The sequence below is a fragment of the Mus caroli genome, chromosome 6 (assembly GCF_900094665.2).
Source record: "Mus caroli chromosome 6, CAROLI_EIJ_v1.1, whole genome shotgun sequence".
NCBI classification, from domain to species: Eukaryota; Metazoa; Chordata; class Mammalia; order Rodentia; family Muridae; genus Mus; species Mus caroli.
In genome coordinates, this window is record NC_034575.1 from 126,789,850 (window position 1) to 126,812,694 (window position 22,845).

General features: G+C 37.6%; 1 protein-coding gene across 2 annotated transcripts in view; it reads right to left on the reverse strand.

Annotated features, from left to right (window-relative positions):
• The window catches only part of LOC110295957 (killer cell lectin-like receptor 5), a 33,945-nt gene extending 21,636 nt beyond the window's left edge, over window positions 1-12,309 (reverse strand). Inside the window, exons 1-6 of one of the 2 annotated variants that reach the window (XM_021164377.1) lie at window positions 12,196-12,309; window positions 10,421-10,572; window positions 8,718-8,807; window positions 7,634-7,852; window positions 5,178-5,320; window positions 2,141-2,244 (exon numbers count right to left, since the gene is read on the reverse strand). In XM_021164377.1, coding sequence (XP_021020036.1) covers window positions 2,141-2,244; window positions 5,178-5,320; window positions 7,634-7,852; window positions 8,718-8,807; window positions 10,421-10,532 — 668 coding nt within the window. In that variant the 5' untranslated portion in view covers window positions 10,533-10,572; window positions 12,196-12,309. Of the gene's footprint in view, window positions 1-2,140; window positions 2,245-5,177; window positions 5,321-7,633; window positions 7,853-8,717; window positions 8,808-10,420; window positions 10,573-12,195 lie in introns of those variants that run through there. The other variant, XM_021164378.1, reaches the window with a different exon arrangement.
• Between the last annotated feature and the right edge of the window lie 10,536 nt (window positions 12,310-22,845).

A 22,845-nucleotide genomic window follows, 5' to 3' on the forward strand; every position in this document is an offset into this window, starting at 1 on the left:
GAAATAACATGATGTTGAGTGGGTAGGAATTTGGGGACAAATAAGGAGTATTTTGGGGGGATGGTACCTGATCAAAATATATTCTATGAAAAAAATTTAGTCAAAAAATAAAAAAAATAATAACTTTAAAGAAGAAGTACAATCACAGACGATACAAGTTATTAAAAGAAAATCAAAGTGCAAGGCAAGCAATACATCCAGGGAATTGCTGGTTGGGGAGACCACAGAAGATTGCAAACAACAGAAGTTTTTGCCACCGCCCTTGGTTTTCCAACATAACTATATGATAAGGCTCTATTGCTGAAGATGGTGCAACTTTGACCTCAAGACAAGGTCAATGAGAAGTCAAACTGAAATCTGCCAATTAAAAAAAAAAAAAAAGAAGAAAACTATGGCCTATAGGAAAGGGTATAATAGAAAGTGGGATGTCTGGGAGGCAGAAAGAGTTCTGTGATAGAGCTAGGCTTGGGATATATGCCTGGTAAAATGGGCACAAGTTGCCTGAGCACAGGTAACCAGTCACATGGCAGAATGTTGTTTAGAATAAATTGGACATTTCTAGTGATTATCAAGTCAGAAAATAGACTAGCTAGATGGCCAAGATACTTGTAAATGTATTTTGAATCTGAGTCTTATTTCTGGAAGCATGGGCTCCCAGAACCAGATAAGGCCTCTAAACAAATCAATTAGGAAACAATTTCCCTTGGGCTAAATTTTGTTGTTGTTGATTTTTCACTTGTTTGTTTTGTTTTAGCCTAATTTTCAAAGGGTCAGAAGGTTCTTTGCAGGCTACATGTGGGAAAAGATTAATGTTACTGTACTGACCTGCAGAATAACTAACTGCTTTTTTATTGGAACTGTGGCCTTCACTACATGAAGGAAATCATGTTTGGTGTTGTATCCAAATCAAAAGTCCAAGACTGGGGAAGTCACTGGCCTTAGGTTGGAATTTGTTACAGTCACTTTGCTAAGTGGTCAGGGATTAAAATGCATTCTTAATATTTATACTTATGGCTTAGACCTATTCTCCCCTCCATCCAAAAAACTTTTTATACAGTTGGTAGAAGTCAGTGCAAAAGGCAGAATGGATCAAAGTGCTTAGAGGAAGAGTATGTATTTTCATCCCTAAAAAAAAAAAACATTTACATCAACTTCTTCTGCTCCATAGCACCAGGAAGACTGAGAGAACAGCAGGGAAGAGAACATAGAAAGAATGTAAGCACCAGAGGAGTGAGGGAAAGAGCTCTGTGAAATGCTGTGGACAGCGTGAAATTTCTGCAGATAATTTCATCATAAGAAATAACTCTTGTTTTCTGCTGGAAAAGTGAGATTCATTCTTTTTCTTTCCGCCTTTTTTTTTTTTACTAAATATTCTATCCATTGACACTCCAAATGTCATCCACCTTCCTGACATTCATTTTTATGAGGGTGTGGACACTGGTGGATTTTCTTGATCTAGTGGATGACCTATAACCATGAATCTTTGGACAGTCAATTATGAAGGCATGAGTTAGCTGGACACACATAGAGTTGATGCAGAAGAAGCTTTGAGAAAAGTAGTGATGAAATGATTATGCTTTATTTGATATATATGAGATACTCAAGATAAAAAAAATAATTATTAATAAGGATAATCAGTGAAAAGTTTTCTAACAGATTATAAATAAACATAAATTTGGTGTTTACACAACATCTTGAAATGTAAGGTAGACAAACATCATGTATACATATATATGTATATATATAATATGATATATATTTAAGCATATACTTATATTTATAAATAACAAAAATTATATAAGATAACCACAGTAAAAATGTCAAATGAATCTCTGATAGAATCAGACTCATTGTATATTTCATAATGTTTCAGTCACTTCACACAATCTTAAGTTGCTGTCTTGCTAGTGCCCTGTGCATCTTAGAACACATACTCCTGAGATATATGCAGTATATACTCACATTTGGTCAGTTCTTCAAAGAAGCTGCCTTATGCAGTTTCACTGCCTTATGCAACTTCTCCTTACCCATGAGTTGCATAGAAAATTAGGAAAGCCATGTGAAATGAGAGAAAAGCCTTTGTACACAATCCTCCCAATTCCAACACCAGTGTTAGAGTCTTGAGGACTCAGAAACTCACGATCTAGACGAGCCATTTTCAATCCATGTCCATTTTTCACTTTTCTTATCAAATGAGAAGCCAATCCAGTAACTGTCTGGAGTAACCTGTAACTGAAGGAACTTCTGTAAAGGAAACAACAGATCTTAAGATGAAATTTCTGTCTGTTTGATGAAAGAAGAACAAGAAGGAAAGTTCTCAACATTCTTGTGTCATTCTCTACTGTCCTCTCTTCCCACTTCTTAGTCTCACCATGATAATTTTCCAAACTGACTTCCTACAAGTAGCACATTTACATTAAAATAAATGTCAGTTCAATATGTCATTTAAAATAAAAACTCCAAGTGTCCTGAGACTATTGGGATCCTGACATGATTCATGACTGTGTTTCTTAGACAAAGTCTCACTATGTAATCAAGGCTGGCCTTGAACACACAATCTTCTTAATTAAAGAAGGAATGTTTTAGATTTATCACTTTCTTTGACTGTTGTATCAATGTCTTCTATTACATATTCTATGCCTGAGATAAACAGAGAATTTTCAATAGATGACTCTCAAATGTCTCACAAGCACATAAGTAAATGTTTAAAGTCATTAGCCATCAGGGAAATGCAAATCAAAACAACACTGAGATCCCATCTTATACCAATAGGAATGGCTATGATTAAAATGTCAAGTGATAGCACATGCTGACAAAGATGTGGAGAAAGGGGAACACTACTGCACTGCCAGTGAGAAGGCATATTTGTACAACCACTTTGGAAATCAATTCATTGGTTTCTTAGAAAACTAGTAATAGTTCTATCTCAAGCACCAGCTATACCACTCTTGTACATATACCCAAAAGATGCTCCACCATCCCACAAAGACTCATTGTCAGCTATGTTCATAGAAGTTTTATTTGTAGTAGCCAGAAACTGGAAACATCTTAGATGTCCCTCTTACACCAATTGAATAATGGATAAAGAAAATGTGGTACATATATACAATGGAATACTATTCTGCTGTGCAAAACAAAGGCATCATCAAATTTTCAGGTAAATGGATGAAACTTGAAAATATCCTCAGTGAGCTAATCAAGTCATAAAAGTATATGCATGTTATATATTCACTTATAGGTGGACATTAGCAATAAAATTCAGGATTCCCATGCTATAATACAAATACCCAAGTAGGCAGGACAGAAAGAAGTGCACAGGCAAGGATGCTTGTGTCTCACTTGGAAGCAAGAATGGAATAATCATAGAAGGCAAACAGAGGTAGGGAACTGAGTGGGGAAAGGGATCCAGAGAGGAGTGAAGGTTTGGGGTAGGGTATGCAGAGGGTTTGGAGGATGGCCTGAGGCTATGAAAATCAATGGAAATCTGCAATTGATGGGGCCGGGATTGGTTTGGGATCAATTCCCTGAATACATGGAAACCAGTGATAGGGGAGACACATAAGAATCAATGGGGGCTTCCTTAGCTGTGACTCTGTGTAGCCTTTGAGGCTGCCTCCTGTGGCCAGAAAAGAACTCTTGAGGAGTGATGGGCACCAATACTTCCACAAAACCTTTGGCCCTAAACTTACCCTGTCTACAGGAAATGCAGAGAATGGGAATGGAGCAAAGTCTAATGGAATAACCAATAACCTGCTTAACTTTAGACACATTCCATGAAAAAAAACATCAATCCTGGACCACACTAATGATACTCAGTTACGCTCACAGACAGGAGTCTAACATGGCTGTCCTCTGTGAGGCTCGGTCCACCATTTCACTCATACATACACAGATACTCACAGCCAAACAGTGGATGAAGCTAGGGGACTTTTATGGAAGAACAGGTGGGAGGATTGTTGGCTGTGAAGGAGATAGGAATTCTAAGGAAAACCAAGAGAATCAACTAACCTGGACCCCTGGGGCTCTCAGAGATAGAACCACCAGACAAAGAACATACACCAGGATGGACCTCAGCTTACCTGCATATGCGCAGCTTGGTCTTCATGTGAGTTCTCAACAACTGGAGTAGACACTATCTCAAAAGATACTGCCTATACATTGGCTATGTTCTTGTAACTGGGCTGCCTTGCCTGCCTCAGTGAGAGCAGACACACTTAGCCTCATGGAGATTTTATGTGTCAGGGTTTGGGAATACCTAGGAGGCCACCACCCTATCCGAGAAGATGTGGGGGAAAGGGGATCGATTATGATAGAGGATGACCAGGAAGGAGGCAGGGAGCAGGATGTAGAATAAGTAAGTGAATTACTACTACTACTACTACTACATACTACACTTTTAAAATTGGTTATGTTTACTGTGTCAAAAATTACACAATTATTTGACATTAATCATCTTTTTCTTTTGTTTAAGCATGTATTAAATTGATGTATAAATATCATACTGTATTATAAAAAAAAAGGTTTCAAGGTGATGCTGCAATTATTTCCCTAGAAAAATATAGTCTTCATATTTGAAGAGATTTCATTACTAATAATTTAAACAGGAAATGACAGAATCTTTTAAACTTTTCTTTTAAATAGTCATTTCTTAAAAAGAACATAAGAATTCTATGCTGTAAGAATTGTGGACAATTTCGGTGAAAGTCATCATGGGGCCATTTACTTCCACATTTCTCATATCATCTAATTGTGCAGACAGGTCCAGAGCTCAACTACTTTCCCTGTTGTCATCGGATTAGACTACTCATCTCAGGCAGTCTAACTTTCAGGTTTCAATGAACAAACCCTAGACAAAGGGGACTTACTTGGCACTCTAAGGAGATGAATTACAGTCAGCCAGAGGATATGCTGTATCAAAGGGTTAAACTTCATCAGGGAAAGACATGCATTCTGAGTGTTTCTCTTATAGACTCCTGAGAAAGGGAGGAGAATGAAAGACAGAAGTGTCTCTATAGTAACGAGTCTCCTCTTAACAGACCCGTGTCCCACAGTCTTATTCACATTATATGAAAACCATATACAAATGTAAAAAAAGTAAAATTGGAATCAGTATGTTATTGTCCAGGGTTAGAGACAGAGTCTAAGAGAATAAGGGGTAAGTGTCTACAGTATAGTACCAGTTCATCTTCAGCATCTATCTTCAGAAGGGATAAGCTGTAATGCTCACATATCTGTTTACATCTATGCCATCCTTTTTTATCCATGATGAAAAAATAACACTTTATACCATAGCAGAACCAGTGTATTTCCAGGCTTCCACCTACAATAGAGAATGTAAATTGTTAAGCTTATTATTTTCTGATATTCTCTTATCAGATCAATGTATTTATGAAGCCTGTGTAAAAAATGTAAAATATCACTTGTCTCAGAAACTGAGATTCTATAATGCCCAGAGACCCCTGTATACCTATGATCTCTGCAACATTGTTTGTAACAGTAGACATACAGAAAAACATTTTATGTGTCAACCACTGATGAGTCAGTAGAGAAAATGTAGTACAAATCCACAAAAGAATACTATTTATCCTTTAAAGTGAAATGAATCAGTCCAGCATGATGACTTATCCCTATACCCTGAGCACTCAAAAGAGAGAGACTGTAGGGTCACCACCAGTTTAAGACCGGCCTAGGCTAAGTGGTAAATTGCAGTCCAGCCTTGGTTATACAATGAGTTCCAAGTCTCACTGGGTTGGAGAATGACATCATGTTTCACAGTAAAACCCAAAGAGAGATGCTGATGTATATGGTGAACATGGATGAACTCGAGGATGGTGTGCAAAGTGAAACATACCGGGTATAGGACCAACTTTATAATATCATACAGATCAGGTTTCTAAAACAGCCCAACTCTATGAATCAGAAGTTTGTAAGATACAAGGGGCTGGAGAAGAGGCAATGAGCACTTGCTACTCAGAGGCAGTTAAACTGATGTCAGAACTCTAGATCTGCAGTAGTGCATTGTACCCATACTGGTCCACAAACTACTGTGTACTCAGCATTGTGCCATGGTCTGTGTTACATGCTCATACCATAAGAGAAAAAAGAGACATACTAAGGTGGTTTAGTTGATCATAGTCTATTCTCATGATTATGTGGATGCCTTCAATGGTATACCCACATTCACAAATGTTTCAAGTTGAATACTTTAAAATGTCTGCAGTTTGTATATCAAGATCAACTCAATATGAATATTTTCTTTGGTGAAGGTCTGGGAATGGCCATTCTTTATTAACAAACTTTATCTCCAACCTTCATTTTCTGTGAAGAGGTACCAGGTGTAGCTCATGTGGACCTAGAATTTGCTGGATGTCTGGATTGTCCTGAAAGCTGTACTACTCCTTCCTCAACCTCATAATCATAGGCATTACATCATTATGCTACCCTCATACATTTACACACTGGAGTACTAATCAGCTATTAAAAACAATGAATTTATGAAATTCTTAGGCAAATGGATGGATCAGGAGGATACCATCCTGAGTGCAGTAACCTAAACACAAAAGAACATACATGATGTGCACACACTGATAGGTGGACACTAGCCCAGAAACTTAGAATACCCAAGATACAATGTGTAAAATTCATGAAACTCAAGAAGAAGGAAGACCAAAGTGTGGATACTTCATTCCTTCTTAAAAGGTGGAACAATATATCCATGGAAGGAGTTACAAAGACAAAGTTCAGAGCTGAGACTGAAGGAAGGACCATCCAGAGAGTGCCCCACCTGGTGATCCATTCCATAAACAACCACCAAACCCAGACACTATTGCAAATACCAACAAGATTTTGCTAACAGGACCCTGATATAGCTGTCTCTTGTGAGGCTAATGCCAGTGCCTGGCAAATACAGAAATGGATGCTTCCAGTCATCTATTGGATGGAAAACAGGGTCCCCAATGAAGGAGCTAGAGAAAGTACCCAAGGAGCTGAAGGGGTCTGCAGTCCTATAGGAGGAACAATAATATGAACTGACCAGTATCCCCAGAGCTCGTGTCTCTAGCTGCATATGTAGCAGATGATGGCCTATTTGGCAATCAGTGGGAGAAGAGGCCCTTGGTCTTGTGAAGATTCTATCCCCCAGTATAGGGTAATGCCAGGGCCAGGAAGTGGGAGTGGGTGAGTTGGGTAGCAGGGGGAGAGGGAAAGGTATATGGGAGTTTCAGAGAGGAACCTATGAAAGAGGATAGCATTTGAAATATAAATGAAGAAAATATCAAATAAACAATGTAAAAAAAAAAAAAAAAAGCTCCATGTTCTGTAAGCAACAAAGTTGGAGACTCAGATTTTCCCAAAGTCCAACACTACCAAAATTCTCAGGGGTACTAATTTTTAATTCCATCCCCAGGGAGTAGTAGGAGTACCAAAGATATACTGACTTCTAGAAATGATAAGATTCTTCTAATGAAAACACAAACTTCTGGATTTCTATGTCCCTACATGAAATAAGGAACCCCCAAATAATCAACCCAAACATTTCATGATCTTAAGCTGCTGGTTGGACTTCAAAGTTTCTGGAGAAGAAACAATAAAGGATAACACAATTCTGTATTCACAACCCTCCCCTACTACATACCTGTGTGCTGTGAGGAATTTAAAACACTCTTGGTTTCACTGTACCATCTCTTCTGTTCTCTGTTGAGGGATTTCAGAAGATCATCATCTGTACTACACTCTAGAGGCATATTTCTCGGCATTTCTTCCTTTGAGTTGATGTCACTTTGCATGGTGCTACAGTTATGGTCGCAGTTTAGAGTTTCCCACAGTTCATGTTTTTCTTGCTTATACTGCAAAACTAAATTAGGCACAGATATAATATCAAAATGTTATAAGGGGTACATATTAAAATTTAAGATGAGAAAAAGCTTCATTTTGACATTCAATAAATATAATTGCTTTCATTTATATTTTAATATTTATAAATTAGCACTTAAATTAACTCATTATAGAAATAGATAGATCAATTTTTCTCTAAGGTAAGTTATTTTTAAAATAAATAATACAACTGAATAAAATTATGTTCAATTTCCAATCACCTCATTTTTTGAAAGACAATTGTACAAATAGTAACCTAAGTAAAATATTCAGTGAATAGTTAACACACCATGAAAATATGAACCATAAAAATATTAAGAAATAGCATAACTCTCATTGGATCATATGTAATATAATATATCCACATACATAGCTATGTTTTAGCAAATCCTGGAATTGATTTCTTCTGCTAATGTAGAGAAATCCAATACAGTTTAACTTTTAATTTCTTTTCTTTTTACTTAAGCATGATCTCAATATACTCAGAAGAAGTAGCAAAAGAAAGACATTGATTCTTTGCATAGCTGTTTCTCACTAAATGTTTTTTTTTTTAATATTATCAATCATCTGTGATCAGAAAGCAGACAGTCTATCACCAAGACTTCAGAAGGAACATAACCAAAACATGTGGCAGAACAGGGCAACTCCAATCTGCTCCAGAGCTAACACATTAGGTATGAAAGAGAACAGACACTGCAGTGTGTCAGGAAAACAATATTAAGGTCCAGAGATTCTGGATCATCACCTGATTAGAGACAGGAAAATGGACAGAGCGTGTAACTGCATAGTCCCTGTCTAAAACTACTCTTTAGGGAGAAGATCAAAGATGTATCTCAGTTACTCACTGTTTGTCACCAACACTGCAACAGTTACCAGAAGAAGGACACAGAGGATTCCAAAAGCTATCACAATGAGATGCCAGGGAACAGAGCACTCTTAAATGAACAAAAGAAAGCAAGAAAATGAGTAAACCACATCAACATGAAAAGGGCACATCTCAATACTAGTTACAATTTTCTGTAGCATGGAAACAGGGGAAATTTTGCACAAGTGAATGATTCAAACAGACTGTAAATGTGCTCTCAAGAAATCATATGTGTGTGAAGTTTAACGATATTTTGAACTTATTTCAGCTTTTGCTGTATTGTGAATCCTCCCGACTCAAACTAGAAGGAGCTAGATGTTAGGAACATGCCCATACACATTTCTACAGGATCAAAAGTACACTCTAGAGAATGTACAGGAGGCATAGATCCAATCCAAGTACAAGATAACAAAGTGGAGCATGCAGTCCACCAAGAAAGATAACTGAGGACACAGAGGAAGAAAGAGGGATGGATGTTCTTGAGAACTGGTAGGGAACCACAGCTGCTCTGGACCTGATCTGTATACATCCCCATTCTTGAAAGGCTCTATAAGTCAACTATATCTTCGTCCCTGCAAGTTTGATTTTGCTCAATATAATATTGAACATTTTGATGTATATAAAAAATTTGGAATCTGAAACTCATACTTCTGATTACCATTATGTCAAAGAAGAGAAAGATCTCAGCTTGGAACACAGCTCTGGCAGTGTTTACAGAGTAACTAAAAAGAGAATAAAAGAGTGATATATCTGCTTTTTATTTTTATTTTCTTTAATTCTTTTTAAAGATGTATTTATTTATTATATGTAAGTACACTGTAGCTGTCTTCAGACTCCAGAAGAGGGAGTCAGATCTCCTTATGGATGGTTGTGAGACACCATGTGGTTGCTGGGATTTGAACTCCTGACCTTCGGAAGAGCAGTCAGGTGCTCTTACCCACTTAGCCATCTCACCAGCCCCCTCTGCTTTTTATTTATGAACAGAATTATTCTTTGATGATTTCAGGAACTCACACTGGGGTTTACTAATTTCCAGCCCTCCTAACCTGTCATCTTCTCTTCCTTCTTATGCAATGTTATTTCCAGGAGGAGACTTCCTCTTCTGATGGACAACTGTTTTTGCCTTGTTGCATTAAATGCTGGGAATATTTATGACTATTAAAATACTTTCTTAGAGAATGAAAGTATTGTTCCTAATGCAAGCTTCATTTACTTAGAATTTTGTTTGTCTAGAACATTTGGTGGGTTTTCAGACTCCAGTTTGTCTGTTAGTTATAAAGGTTTCAGACTAGACTAAATAATAATAATAAAAAAAAAAAAACTCCTAATGGTTTCTCACTTCTCGATTCTCAAGATTTTTTTTTTTTTTTTTTTTTTTTTTTTTTTTTTTTTGGTATAGGCTCTCATTGTTCTACTCTGCCCATCTGGTTTCCTTTCTAACTAGCTAACAACTAAAAAGTAGAAGTAAGTTTACATTTTTTTCTTGACTGCTTAGTTTTTTAAGCTTAGTTTTGAACAACTTTGTACATGATTACTCTCCAACTAAAATTCTTTTCTACCCTCCCACCCTTGTTCATAAACAAGCCCAGATGAACTGGAATGTTATAGTTTTCCATAGATGCTAGTATAATATTTCTAATTTCTAAACATTAAAATATGTAAAAAGAAATGTAAAACACTTACCTTTGTGGCCAGCTTCTCTTGACACTTGAGTGTCCTCAGGCCTCACTGGGTTCTGCAATCCTGAAGACTTATGAAATCTCACAGTTGAATAAGTGACCTCCTGCTCACTCATCGTGGGTGTATGTAGAGTGTGTTCTTTGTTAAAATCGTGCCTTTAGTGATATTTAAAGAAACAATTAAAATGTTCACCTTCAAGTAGGTACCTGAATCTGATGATTCAGAGGGCTGGAAAAGGGTGGGGTCTTACTAACTCACTTAATGACCCAAACACCCTGACTGGGACTCACTCTGCATATTAAAATCCTTTATATTTCTAATAGTCACAGCAATTATTTTTAGGAAATATGGAAAGAAATAAATTTAACCAATAAGTTATTATGATATTGACACATTCATTTGTATAAAATATTCAGCATGTAAAAAGTTTAGATAAACTTGGAACCACTGGAAATCATTGAAAAACATGTAAAACAATCTACTCAAATAACAAAGAGTCAAGGCTTTAGGAATAAACTGTTGCTTTAAAATTATTTACACATTTTGATAAAAACACAAATATTAAATGTTTTTTCAAAATTTTATTTATGCACGACTCTCAGAGTTTCCCAGACACTATATTCAAAACACTATTTGAAGGTGAATACTGCAGGTGATCCAAGACACATGTATATCTTTTGGTTTGAAGCGTCAATCAGCGAAGATGTCCAACATCTCCACCCAGTCATCATCTACATATTCCTTACAATTCTTGGACCTGGTAAATGGATTCAACTAGCAAAGATCCTACTAAACGGAATAATTCAGACACAGAAAGGCAATATTAAATTTCCTCTCTTGTCTGAGTTTCTGGCTCAAAGTCCTCAGAAATGTTTCATAACATTTAGTAACTGCAGCAACCAGGAAAGTATCATGGGGACATTGCCTGGTGGGGTATGGGAGCATCATAGCAAAGCATGGAGAATAAAATATGAAGTATTAAACTCATTATTCCATGTACAAAATCATGCCCCATATAATATAAAATGATATTACAAGATGTGGATATATTAAAATGAATTTTGTCACTATGCAGCATACATGAGCTAATGCCCATGAAAGGTACAATGTGATAATAGATATCAACATATTAGTAAAGAGTAAGTATTTGTAACTGGCCTTACCCTCACTTTAAGATCTCAGAGGAGAACTAGAAGATAATAAGGACAAGGTTGACATGTTACAGCATTATTATATAGTTTTTTTTAATTCATGAAGTTTTATGACATGATTTACATTTTGCCTTATTCCTTGTGAAAAAAAAATCCTTCCAGTACAGAATTCTTTTATAAAATTGTTAATTTTTATTTTTGCTTTTTTAGTGTTGCTGGCCAAGCCAAGATACATGTGTACAGAAGACAACTTTACAACGTGAGTTCTCTCACTCTGCCCTCATGTAGGTGTTAGAGAAATTATCGTTTCACACTGACCCATCTTATCTGGCTCTTACTATGACATCTTTAAGATGGATAATATATAAACATTTGATGAAGGTAAACAGTAATGAACACCGTAGTTCCCTCTACCTTAATTTCTTAGTACACAACACAAATCACTGCACATTCTGAAAGAAAATAACCAGCGCACAATGTCAGTTTTCACATGCTGCCAGCGTTTAGCTGATCTAACACAACCAACAGAGCTTCTGCATCAATCATGATCTCATGTCACACCATGTGAAATTCTCTAGAGTATATGTGATCATTTGATAGAAAAACAATAAGAACAACTATTATTACCTGTGTCTCTACCCTTAAGAGATTCTGGTGAAGATAATAGATCCTGCAGTTATGGGGGAGAAGTTGTCTTTCCTGATCTCTATCCTGTAAGAGGCTCCAAGAAGAAAGGCAGAACTAATTTTCCTCTGAGTGATACTCTATCTTATGATTTTCTGCCCCTCCTCCTTGACCAAATCGAAAAGAGGAAATTGCTTAATGAAACCTGACTCTGAAAGCAAAGGAAAGAAGTAACATATTGTGCCAGATGCTGCTAAAGAAATGTCCATAATTAAAACTAGAAGACTGAGAAGATGAACACTCCTGCAGAGAGAGCAAAACTAGTGTCCTTAGCCCTAGAAAAATGAGCGGCTCAGGGTCCTCAGCTCCAGGTTTGTAATAGGTTGTTGAAAATTTTCTCTTATGTTACTGTTTTCTAAGTTACTCTTTGATTTTGAGTTATGCTAATTGCAGTTAAGTGTGTATTAGGAATGCTTTAAAGCACACATATTTCCACTGGTAAAGTCTTCATTATACTCTTCTTGCTATTTTTAAACTTTGATTTTTCTTTTATTGGTTATTTTACTTATTTACATTTCAAATGTTATCCCCTTACCCGTTTCACTTCCCCAAACTCCCTATCCTCTCAACTCTCCCTCTGCTTCTTTTATTTTTTATTGTTTTATTTTTAATTGGGTATTATTATTTATTATTATTATTTCATTTACATTTCCAATGCTATCCCAAAAGTCCCCCACACGCTCCCTCACCCACTCCCCCACCCACCCACTTCTTGTTCCTGGCGTTCCCCTGTACTGAGGCATATAAAGTTTGCACAACCAATGGACCTCCCTTTCCACTGATGGCCGACTAGGCCATCTTCTGATTCATATGCAGCTAGAGACATGAGCTCGGGGGGGGGGGGTACTGGTTAGTTCATATTGTTGTTCCACCTATAGGATTGCAGATCCCTTTAGCGCCTTGGGTACTTTCTCTAGCTTCCCTATCTACCCAACCACTCCTGCCTCACTGCCCAATATTCCCCTACATTGGAGCATCAAGTTTCCACAGGACCAAAAACCTCCCCTCCCATTGATGCTAGATAAGGCCATCCTCTGCTACATAAGCAGCTGGAACCATGGGTCCCTCCCTCTTTGGTTGGTGGGTTAGTCCCTGGTAGCTCTGGGGGATATAGTTGGTTGATAGTGTTGTTTTTTCCTATGAGGTTGCAAATCCCTTCAACTCTTTCAGGCTTTCTCCTACCTCCTCCATTGGTGTCCCTATCTATGTATGATTGCTGGCTTCAAGCATCAGCATCTATATTTGTTAGGATCTAGTAGAATCTTTCAGGAGACAGTCATACCAGGCCCCTGTCAGCAAGCACTTCTTGACATAAGCAATAGTATCTGGGATTGGTGACTGAATATAGCATGGTTACCTACCTAGATGAGACAATCTCTGGGTAGCCTTTCCTTCAGTCTCTTCTCTACTCTTTGTCCCTGCATTTCGTTTAAACAGGAGCAATTCTGTGTTATAAATTTTGACATGTGTTTTTGGCCCCATCCTTCAAACAGTAGCCTTAACTAACCTGGATATGGTCTCTTTAGGTTTTTTTCTGCCCTTTGTAGGGCATTTAAGATATTATCAATCCTGTTTTGTCCTGATGTTATTATATGTGGAGTGATTTACTGCTGATGTTTTCATGGTACTGCAATATTGAATCTAAGACAATGAGCATTCTCAGAAAATATCTTCCATTGAGCTAAGGACTTGATTTTATTTTGTTCTGGTATTTTGTTTTGATTTGATTTTAGTTGATGTTATCTGAGATAGTTGTTGTATCTTACCTGTGGCTCACCATATACTCACAATTCTCTGGACTCACTCTTTTGTGTCTTAGATTTATAGCTGTATACCACTACACCAATATACTCCATTTTTGTAATAGTAATTTTTCTAATCAATAATGAGCATTTCTTCATTTTATATATCTAGATCTCAAGATATTTAAAGCCATATATATCAATTAATCACTTATATACAGCATAAATTAATTAGATAAATCTCCACTGCTGAATGTTCTGGTTGTTTCCTAGTATTTTATTGTTGTTAGTTTGAAAAATTCATGGGATATACTTTAGAACACACTAACAAAGTTATTTTATGAATGAAGTCACTGGATTCAAAGGGATATATATTTTAGAAACTCTAATATAGATTACTACATGACAACTAACTTAATTATCAGTTGGCAAGAAAATATTCAAAATTGAATATTTTAGAGATGAGATGGGGCAATTTTTCTTTTATGAATGTTGGTCACATATTTGTGATGAGAATTCCTGGAAAGAATCTGTTTCAGCAAGGACTGATTTAAACTACAGAGATGTGGTTACATTATAGTGGTGTGGATCTGGGAACTAATTATCTTACCAGAGGCTAGGTCTAGCCCTCTAAGTAANCTGTATCAGAACTAACATGCAGTAACTAATGGAGAAAAGTTCGTGAAATCTATAAACAGAGCAAACCACTAAGTTCTACCAACCTGAAGGCCAAGACTTTCTTCTGATAACCTATAGTAAAAAATTTCCCCTCAGGGTCATTTCAATTTGCATTTCACTGATGCCTAAGGATGTTGAACATTTCTTTAGGTGTTTCTCCACCATTTGAATTTCCTCAGTTGAGAATTTTCTGTTTAGCTCTGTTCCTCATTTTTAAATAGGTTTATTTGGTTCTCTGGAGTCTAACTTCTTGAGTTCTTTGTATATATTGGATAGTATCCCTCTATTGGATACAGGGTTGGTGGAATGCTTCAGTTCTACTTAGAAGGGGGGGACAAAACAGTCAAGGGAAGTAGAGGGTGAAAGGGACTTGTGAGGAAGAGAAGAGGGGGAGAGGATATAGGGAAGAATCAGGTGTGGGAAGAGATGTACAGAAGTTTGTGAAATTGAACAGAGGTGTGTAGCAATGGAGAATGGGGAACTGGAGGTAGCAACCAGAGGGTCCCTGATTTTAGGAAATCAAGAGCCTCACAGATCCCTGCAGGGATGAAATTAGCTGAAATACCCCACAAAGGGAAGGGAGAACCAGTTGAGTCCATTATCCAGAGATTAGGCATGGCCTCAGGTTGAGGGATGGGGCAACACACCCATCTCCAAAATTTTAACCCTGAATTGCTCTTGTCTAAAGAAATGCAAGAACAAAGATTGAAGCAGAGACTGAAGGAAAGACCACCCAGAGACTGCCCCAAATGGGAATCCATCCCACATAGAGAAATCAAACCCAGGCACTATTGCTTATGGAACAAGTATTTGCTGACCAGATCCTTGCTATATCCACTCTAATAGTGACAAGCACGACAGGCCCCGTAAACCTGGGTGCTGTCCTGAGGGGAAAAGTTCATGGAAACTTAGTCTCCTGGAATCATGGCATCCTGTATAACGAATGTTCCAAAGTCCTTGCTTTAGTTGGTAAACAGATCTGTGTGCTTTCCCTTAATATTGCTTTATTAGAAGTGCTTCTAACGATTGATTTTTTGACATATAGCTAAGTTAGATTCTAGGCAGTCCCTGATCTGATCTTGGGCATGGATAGCTAAGTCACTGCTCTACACAGGAATTTACCATTATCTAAGAAAAAAGAAGTTTGTGATCTAAGAAGGAACCAGAGTAGACACTTAGAACTATAGATAACTGAGTTATACCCATACACAAGTATTTACAATGGTTTAGGGGGGAAGGTGGACTATACAATAGACTAGAATAGGAACTATGACAAGGGCATGAAACCCTTGCCCCTGGGTTCTAAGATTAAGTGGACCTTAGGTGGAGCTGTTTTTGATCCCAGTTGTTAACATTGAATTTTATCCCAGTTGGTTCCTGCCAGTCCTTTCATGTTTGCATTCCTCTGTTTTGTGTAAGAATCCAGTAACCTCTTTGTACCTTGCTGGTGTGTCACCCAACTTCCCTATTTTCTTCTGTATAAAGTTTGATGCTAGATTTGACAAATTACATTTAGATTCTACACAATCTCATGTGTTGCTTCTGTTTGTCATTCACCGACTCCTTGTCCACCTACAACCAGAGATCTGTTCCACGCAGATAGGAGACCCAAAACAGGGAGAGTATGTGGCAGATCCTGATACAGCTGTGTCCTGAGAGGTGCTGCCAGTACCTGACAATTACAGAAATGGATGCTCACAGCCATCCATTGGACGGAGTACAGGGTCCCCAATGAAGGAGCTAGAGAAAGTACCCAAGAAGCTGAAGGAGTTTGCATACCCATAGGAAAAACAACAATATGAACTAACAAGTACTCCTAGAGCTCCCTGGAATTAAACCACTAACCAAAGAAAACACATAGTGGGACTCATGGCTCTAGCTGCATATGTATCAGAGGATGGCCTAGTAGGTCATCAATGGGAGGAGGGGCCCTTGGTTCTGTGAAGGTTCTATGCCCCAATATAGGGGAATGGCAGGGCCAGGAAGCAGAAGTGGGTGGATTGATGAGCTGGGGGAGGGGATAGGGGGCTTTCAGGGGCTAAACCAGGAAAGGGGATAACATTTGAAATGTAAATAAATAAAATTCCTAAAGAAAAAAAAAACTACAAAACTTCATGAAATGCTTTCACATTGGAACACAGAGCAATAGTCACAATGTTTTCATAATATACTATCTTTATTCATTTTAAGGTGAAAGCTTGTTTTTGCATGAATAGGGCTACTTTCAAAGATCATGCTGTGAATGCTGCAAGTGAGACTATATATTCTAGGGAGGCTGTATATGTATATTATTTTAGACACTTCAGTGGAATTGAGGTTACAGTTCAGGGTAGGGTCATACTTGACATGTACAAAGACTTGAACTTATACAAGATAATGATAATAACAACAAGAATAATATCAATGAGAATAATAGGTCCAGTGTTAGTTATATGGTGTCCTTAAGTCAGCTGACTTTTCCTGTGGAAAGCTAAGACAGCACAAGCATCTTTCCTGAACTGGGACACTGTAAACACATTCTTGAGCACCATTGCTCCTCAACCACACTTCCCATATCCTCCAAGTATGTGTGTGTGTGTGTGTGTGTGTGTGAAAGGTAGAAATTTGAAGACTAGAAATATAGGGATCCCACCAGGGAAAGGGGGTAGATACAAAAGAGACTTGGCAGAAGTATTGGCCAAAGTGCAGCATAAAACAGGAAGTACCAAAACCCAAAACGTTAGCCAGTTTTAAGTCTGCACTGCTCAGAGGCTTCTTTATTTCTTTTTCACTCCCACCTCCAATGTTCTATCCCACTTCTTAATCTACTCATGTACTTGCCAAAAGTCTGAGCTGCCTTTGTCTTAAATGATTATGTTCTGTTTCATAAATCATTTCTTTTATAGACTTAAATAAAAAAAAACAACTTATATATTGGACATTATTGTTGTACATGTCTGTGAATCTGTACTGAGGGAGAAAGAAGAGAAGAGAGAGAGAGAGAGAGAGAGAGAGAGAGAGAGAGAGAGAGAGAGAGAGAGAGAGAGAGAGATTGAATGCATACATTCCATGTGGTGCATTTGAAAACAACTTTGGGGAGTTAGTTCTTTTCTTCTACAGAGGATTCCATGAATCAAATATGGGAATGTCATCAGGCTTTGAGTGGCCAGTTATCTTACACTCAGAGACATTTCAAAGCTTATTTTTTGGTTTTTTAGCCCAAATATTTCTGAGTCACCACTCAAGTCTGCCATTATAATGCACCTGAAGTCCCCTGAAAGAGTTGACAGACATTAAATCATATCAACTGCACAAGAAAAGTTTCAAGGATACAGTGTAGATATTTCTGTATTATCCCCACTCTCTATTGTCTCTACCCCTTTGCCCTGGGGGAATCCCTGTATTTCTACCCTACACATACACACACACCCCCACACACACACTCACACACACATATAGTCTTGGAGGACATGGGAAGTGGGTTAGAGAAGCAGCAGGGTTGAACAAAGTGTTCATAGTGTGCCAGTGCAGGCAGATGCTTGTGATATCTCAAATTTCCACAGGAAAGACTTCGAAGAAGTCAGATGGCGTACTTACGGACACTGTATATCTAACACTAAGCCTCTGCTTCAAATACATCACTAATGCATGCACATAATATGGATACAATGAGCACTTAGAAGGGCCTGAGTTTTAGCTTTCCACAAAGCAGGAATGTGGAAATTGGGGAGATATGAGTGGAAACACCAACCCAGGCTCTTGTTATTTCATGTAAGTTATATCATTCAATTTTCTTGACTACAAAATCCCGAAGAGCTATATCTTTACAGGGTTGCTGTGAAGGTTTAATAAGATACACAAATAGCTTATTATTTTGTTGTGTCTCAGTTTCACTAGTTAGCACTGGATGGCCTGGAACTTGGTGCAGACACCTGATTGACTTAAAAATCATAGATATTGCCAGAGTCTATTTCCCAAATACTGGTATGAATCACCATACTCAGCTTCAAATAAAATTTTTAATCATGACCTTGGTTAACTCCATAGCTAGTACCACAGCATTTGGAGGAAGGTCCACTCCCAGGCATTCTAACAGACTCATGATCATAGGATCAGAGGTGAGGAGGACATGGCATCTGTCCCAACACCCTGCCCAAGCAGAGGTAAGGGTTCCTTCCAGTCTGGGCCTGGGCCCTGAGCAGACCTTGGGTGCAAATCTGCATCCAGTCTCACAATACCCAGAGGAAGCTGCAGTCATAGATGCTCTAACACAACCGGGATCACAGGATCAATGGAACTTGGTCATACCAGTATCTCAAGGACCCAGAGGCAGATTGACTCCCAGGCATTCTGACACACCCAGGATTTCAGGATCACAGGATCTCAGAATCAAAAGATCACCTGGACTCTGAGGAGTTCTGACACAACCAGAATTACAGGAAAGACAGGCTCCAGTCAGATATAGTGAGGGCACTTAGTACTAGAGATCACCAGAATGTGGGAGACAAGTGTAAGAACATAAGCAGCAGAAACCAAGATTACTTGGCATCATCAAAACCCAATTACCCCACCATATCAAGTCCTGGATGCACCATCAAACTGGAAAAGAAGGATTTGAATCTAAAATCACTTCTCATGATGATGACAGAGGAATTTAAAAGGGCATAAATGACTCCCTTAAAGAAATACAGGAGAACACAGGTAAACAGGTAGAAGACAAAATTTTCTTGAAGAATTACAGAAAAACACAATCAAACAAGCAAAGGAAATGAACAAAACCATCCAGGATCTAAAAATGGAAATAGAAATAATGAAGAAGTCACAAAGGGAGACAACCTTGGAGTTAGAAAACCTAGGAAAGAGATCAGGAGCCATAGATGCAAGCAAGCATCACCAACAGAATACAAGAGATAGAAGAGAGAATCTCAGAGGCAGAAGATAACATAGAATACATTGAAACAACATTCAAAGAAAACCCCAAAAGCAGAAAGCTTCTAACCCAAAACATCCAGGAAATCCAGAACACAATGAGAAGACCAAACCTACGGATAATAAATATAGAAGAGAGTGAAGATTTCCAAATTAAAGTGCCAGTATATATCTTCAAAAATGTAGAAGAAAACTTCCTAACTTAAAGAAAGAGATGCCCAGGAACATAAAAGAAGCGTTCAGAACTTGAAATAGAGTGGCCCTGAAAAGAAATTCCTACCATTACATAATAATCAAAACACCAAATGACCTAAACAAAGAAAGAACATTAAAAGCAGTAGGGCTGATTATGGGGTGGATCCCTGGATATGGCAGTCTCTAGATGGTCCACCCTTTCGTCACAGCTCCAAACTTTGTCTCTGTAACTCCTTCCATGGGTGTTTTGTTCCCAATTCTAAGGAGGGGCACAGTATTCACACTTTGGTCTTCATTCTTCTTGAGTTTCATGCATTTAGCAAACTGTATCTTATATCTTGGGTATCCTAAGTTTCTGGGCGAATATCCACTTATCAGTGAGTACATATTGTGTGAGTTCCTTTGTGATTGTGTTACCTCACTCAGGATGATGCCCTCCAGGTCCATCTATTTGGCTAGGAATTTCATAAATTCATTCTTTTTAATAGCTGAGTATTACTCCATTGTGTAAATGTACCACATTTTCTGTCTAGCTGCATATGTATCAAAAGATGGCCTAGTCGGCCATCACTGGAAAGAAAGGCCCATTGGACACACAAACTTTATATGCCCCAGTACAGGGGAACACCAGGGCCAAAAAAAATGTGAATGGGTGGGTAGGGAAGTGGGGGGGAGGGTATGGGGGACTTTTGGGATAGCATTGGAAATGTAATTTAGGAAAATACGTAATAAAAATATTAAAAATTAAAAAAAAGAAAATCCAAAAAAAGCTCTCTTCATAAAACAGTGTGTTAAACCCAAGGCATTAAATAGAGCATTAGAGTTTAAAATTATTAAAAGTTACTAAGTTGTCATTTAGAATGAGATTTATTTTATGCTTTCAGATACCTCCAAAACAAATTGACAGTCAATTGAAATGCATTCTGAGATGTAAAAGCACCATTAATTACTGTTAATGGCTCTTCTCTAATGTATATAAATATATCATTGCTAGTCAAAACAAACAAACAAACAAACAAACAAAAAGCAGTAGGGCAAAAGTTCAAGTAACATAAAGACAGGCATATAGTAATCACACCAGACTTCTCACCAGATACCATAAAATCTTGAAGATCCTGGGCAGATGTCATACAAACCCTAAGAAAACACAAATGCTAGCCAGGGCTACTGTACCCAGCAAAACTCTCAATTACAATTGATAGAAAAAAAACAAGATATTCCATGATAAAGCTAAATTTATACTATATCTTTCCACAAATCAAGCCCTACAAAGGATAATAGATGGAAAACACCAACACAAAGAGGGAAACTATACCCTAGGAAAAAGCAAGAAAGTAATCTTTAAACAAACCAAAAAGAAGATAGTCACACAAACTTATTTCCACCTCTAACAACAAAAATAACAGGAACTAACAATTACTTTCCCCTAATATATCTCAGCATCAATCGACTCAATCCCCAATAAAAATACAGACTAACAGACTGGATACATAAACAGGACACAGTACTTTGCTACATACAGGAAAAGGACATCAGTGACAAAGAAAGACACTAACTACTTCAGAATAAAAGGTTGGAAAACACTATTTAAACCAAGTGGTCCCAAGAAACAAGCTTTAGTAGCCATTCTAACATTGAATAAAATCAAGTTTCAACCAAAAGTTATCAAAAAGATAAGGCAGGACAAATCATACTCATCAAAGGAAAAGTCTCCCAAGATGAACTCTCAATTCTGAACATCTATGCTTCAAATGCAAGGGCACCCACATTCATAAAAGAAACTTTACTAAAGCTCAAAGTACACATTGTACCTCACAACATAATAATGGGGGACCTCAACACCCCACTCTTAGCAATAGATAGATCATGGAAACAGAAATTAAACAGAGTTACAGTAAAACTAACAGAAGTTATGAAACAAATGGATCTAACAGATATTTATAGAATATTTCATCATAAAGCAAAACCATCTTCTCAGTCCCTCACGGTACCTTCTCTAAAACTGGCCATATTATTAGTCACAAAGCAGGACTCAACAGATAAATGAAGATTGACATAATCCCATGCATCCTATCAGATTTCCACAGACTAAGGCTGGTCTTCAATATCAATAAAAACAATGTAAAGCACACATGTATTTGGAAGTTTAACAACACTCTACTTAATGATACCTTGGTCTAGAAAGAAATGAAGAAAAAAAATTAAATACGTTTTAGAATTTAATGAAAATGAAGACACATCATTCCAAAATTTATGAAACACAATGAAAGCAGTAGTAAGAGGATAAGTAATAGCTCATGCCACAGACTGGACTCAATTGGTCCCTGAACCCATGGGAGAATCAGGGTCCTGGTACACTTGTGGGCAAGGAGTCTATGAAATGACGAACAGACACTAACAAAAGGGAGTGATGGATCTTTGTGTAATTTCTCAAAGTGAGCATCAGACTTATATTACAGAAGAAAACAAGGAAGTTAGGTGATTCATAAAGGTCATCCAAGGTACACTGAGGTTACTCAATGCAAAAGGACTCTTTACACAAAACAGAGAAATGCGTACATAAAGGTTGCAGGACTCAGGCAGTGTTTACAACTGGGATAAAAAAATCAGTGTTTACAACTGGAATAAAAATCAGTCCTACCTAAGGTCATCATATTCTTAGAAGACAGGGACAAGGGCTTTATGCACTTGCCATAGTTCCAAATCTAGTCTATTATATAATCCACCTTCTCCCTAGGCCATTGTAAATTCCTGTATATGGGAGTGACTCAGCTGTTATTTTAAGTATTTACTCTAGTTCCTTCTTAGACCACAACTCACCTTCCCTCTAGGCCATTGTAAACACCTGCATATAGGAGTGACTTAGATGTTATTTTATGTGTCTGTAGGGAACATCCATTTATCAGAGGAACCCACCAACTTTCTTCTAATATGTAATGTAGGTAAAACTTTTCTATAGGTCATCAGAAGAAATTCTTGGCCTTCAGGTTGGTAGAACTTAGTGGTTTGCTCTGTTTATAGATTTCACGAACTTTTCTCCATTAGTTACTGCATGTTAGTTCTGATACAG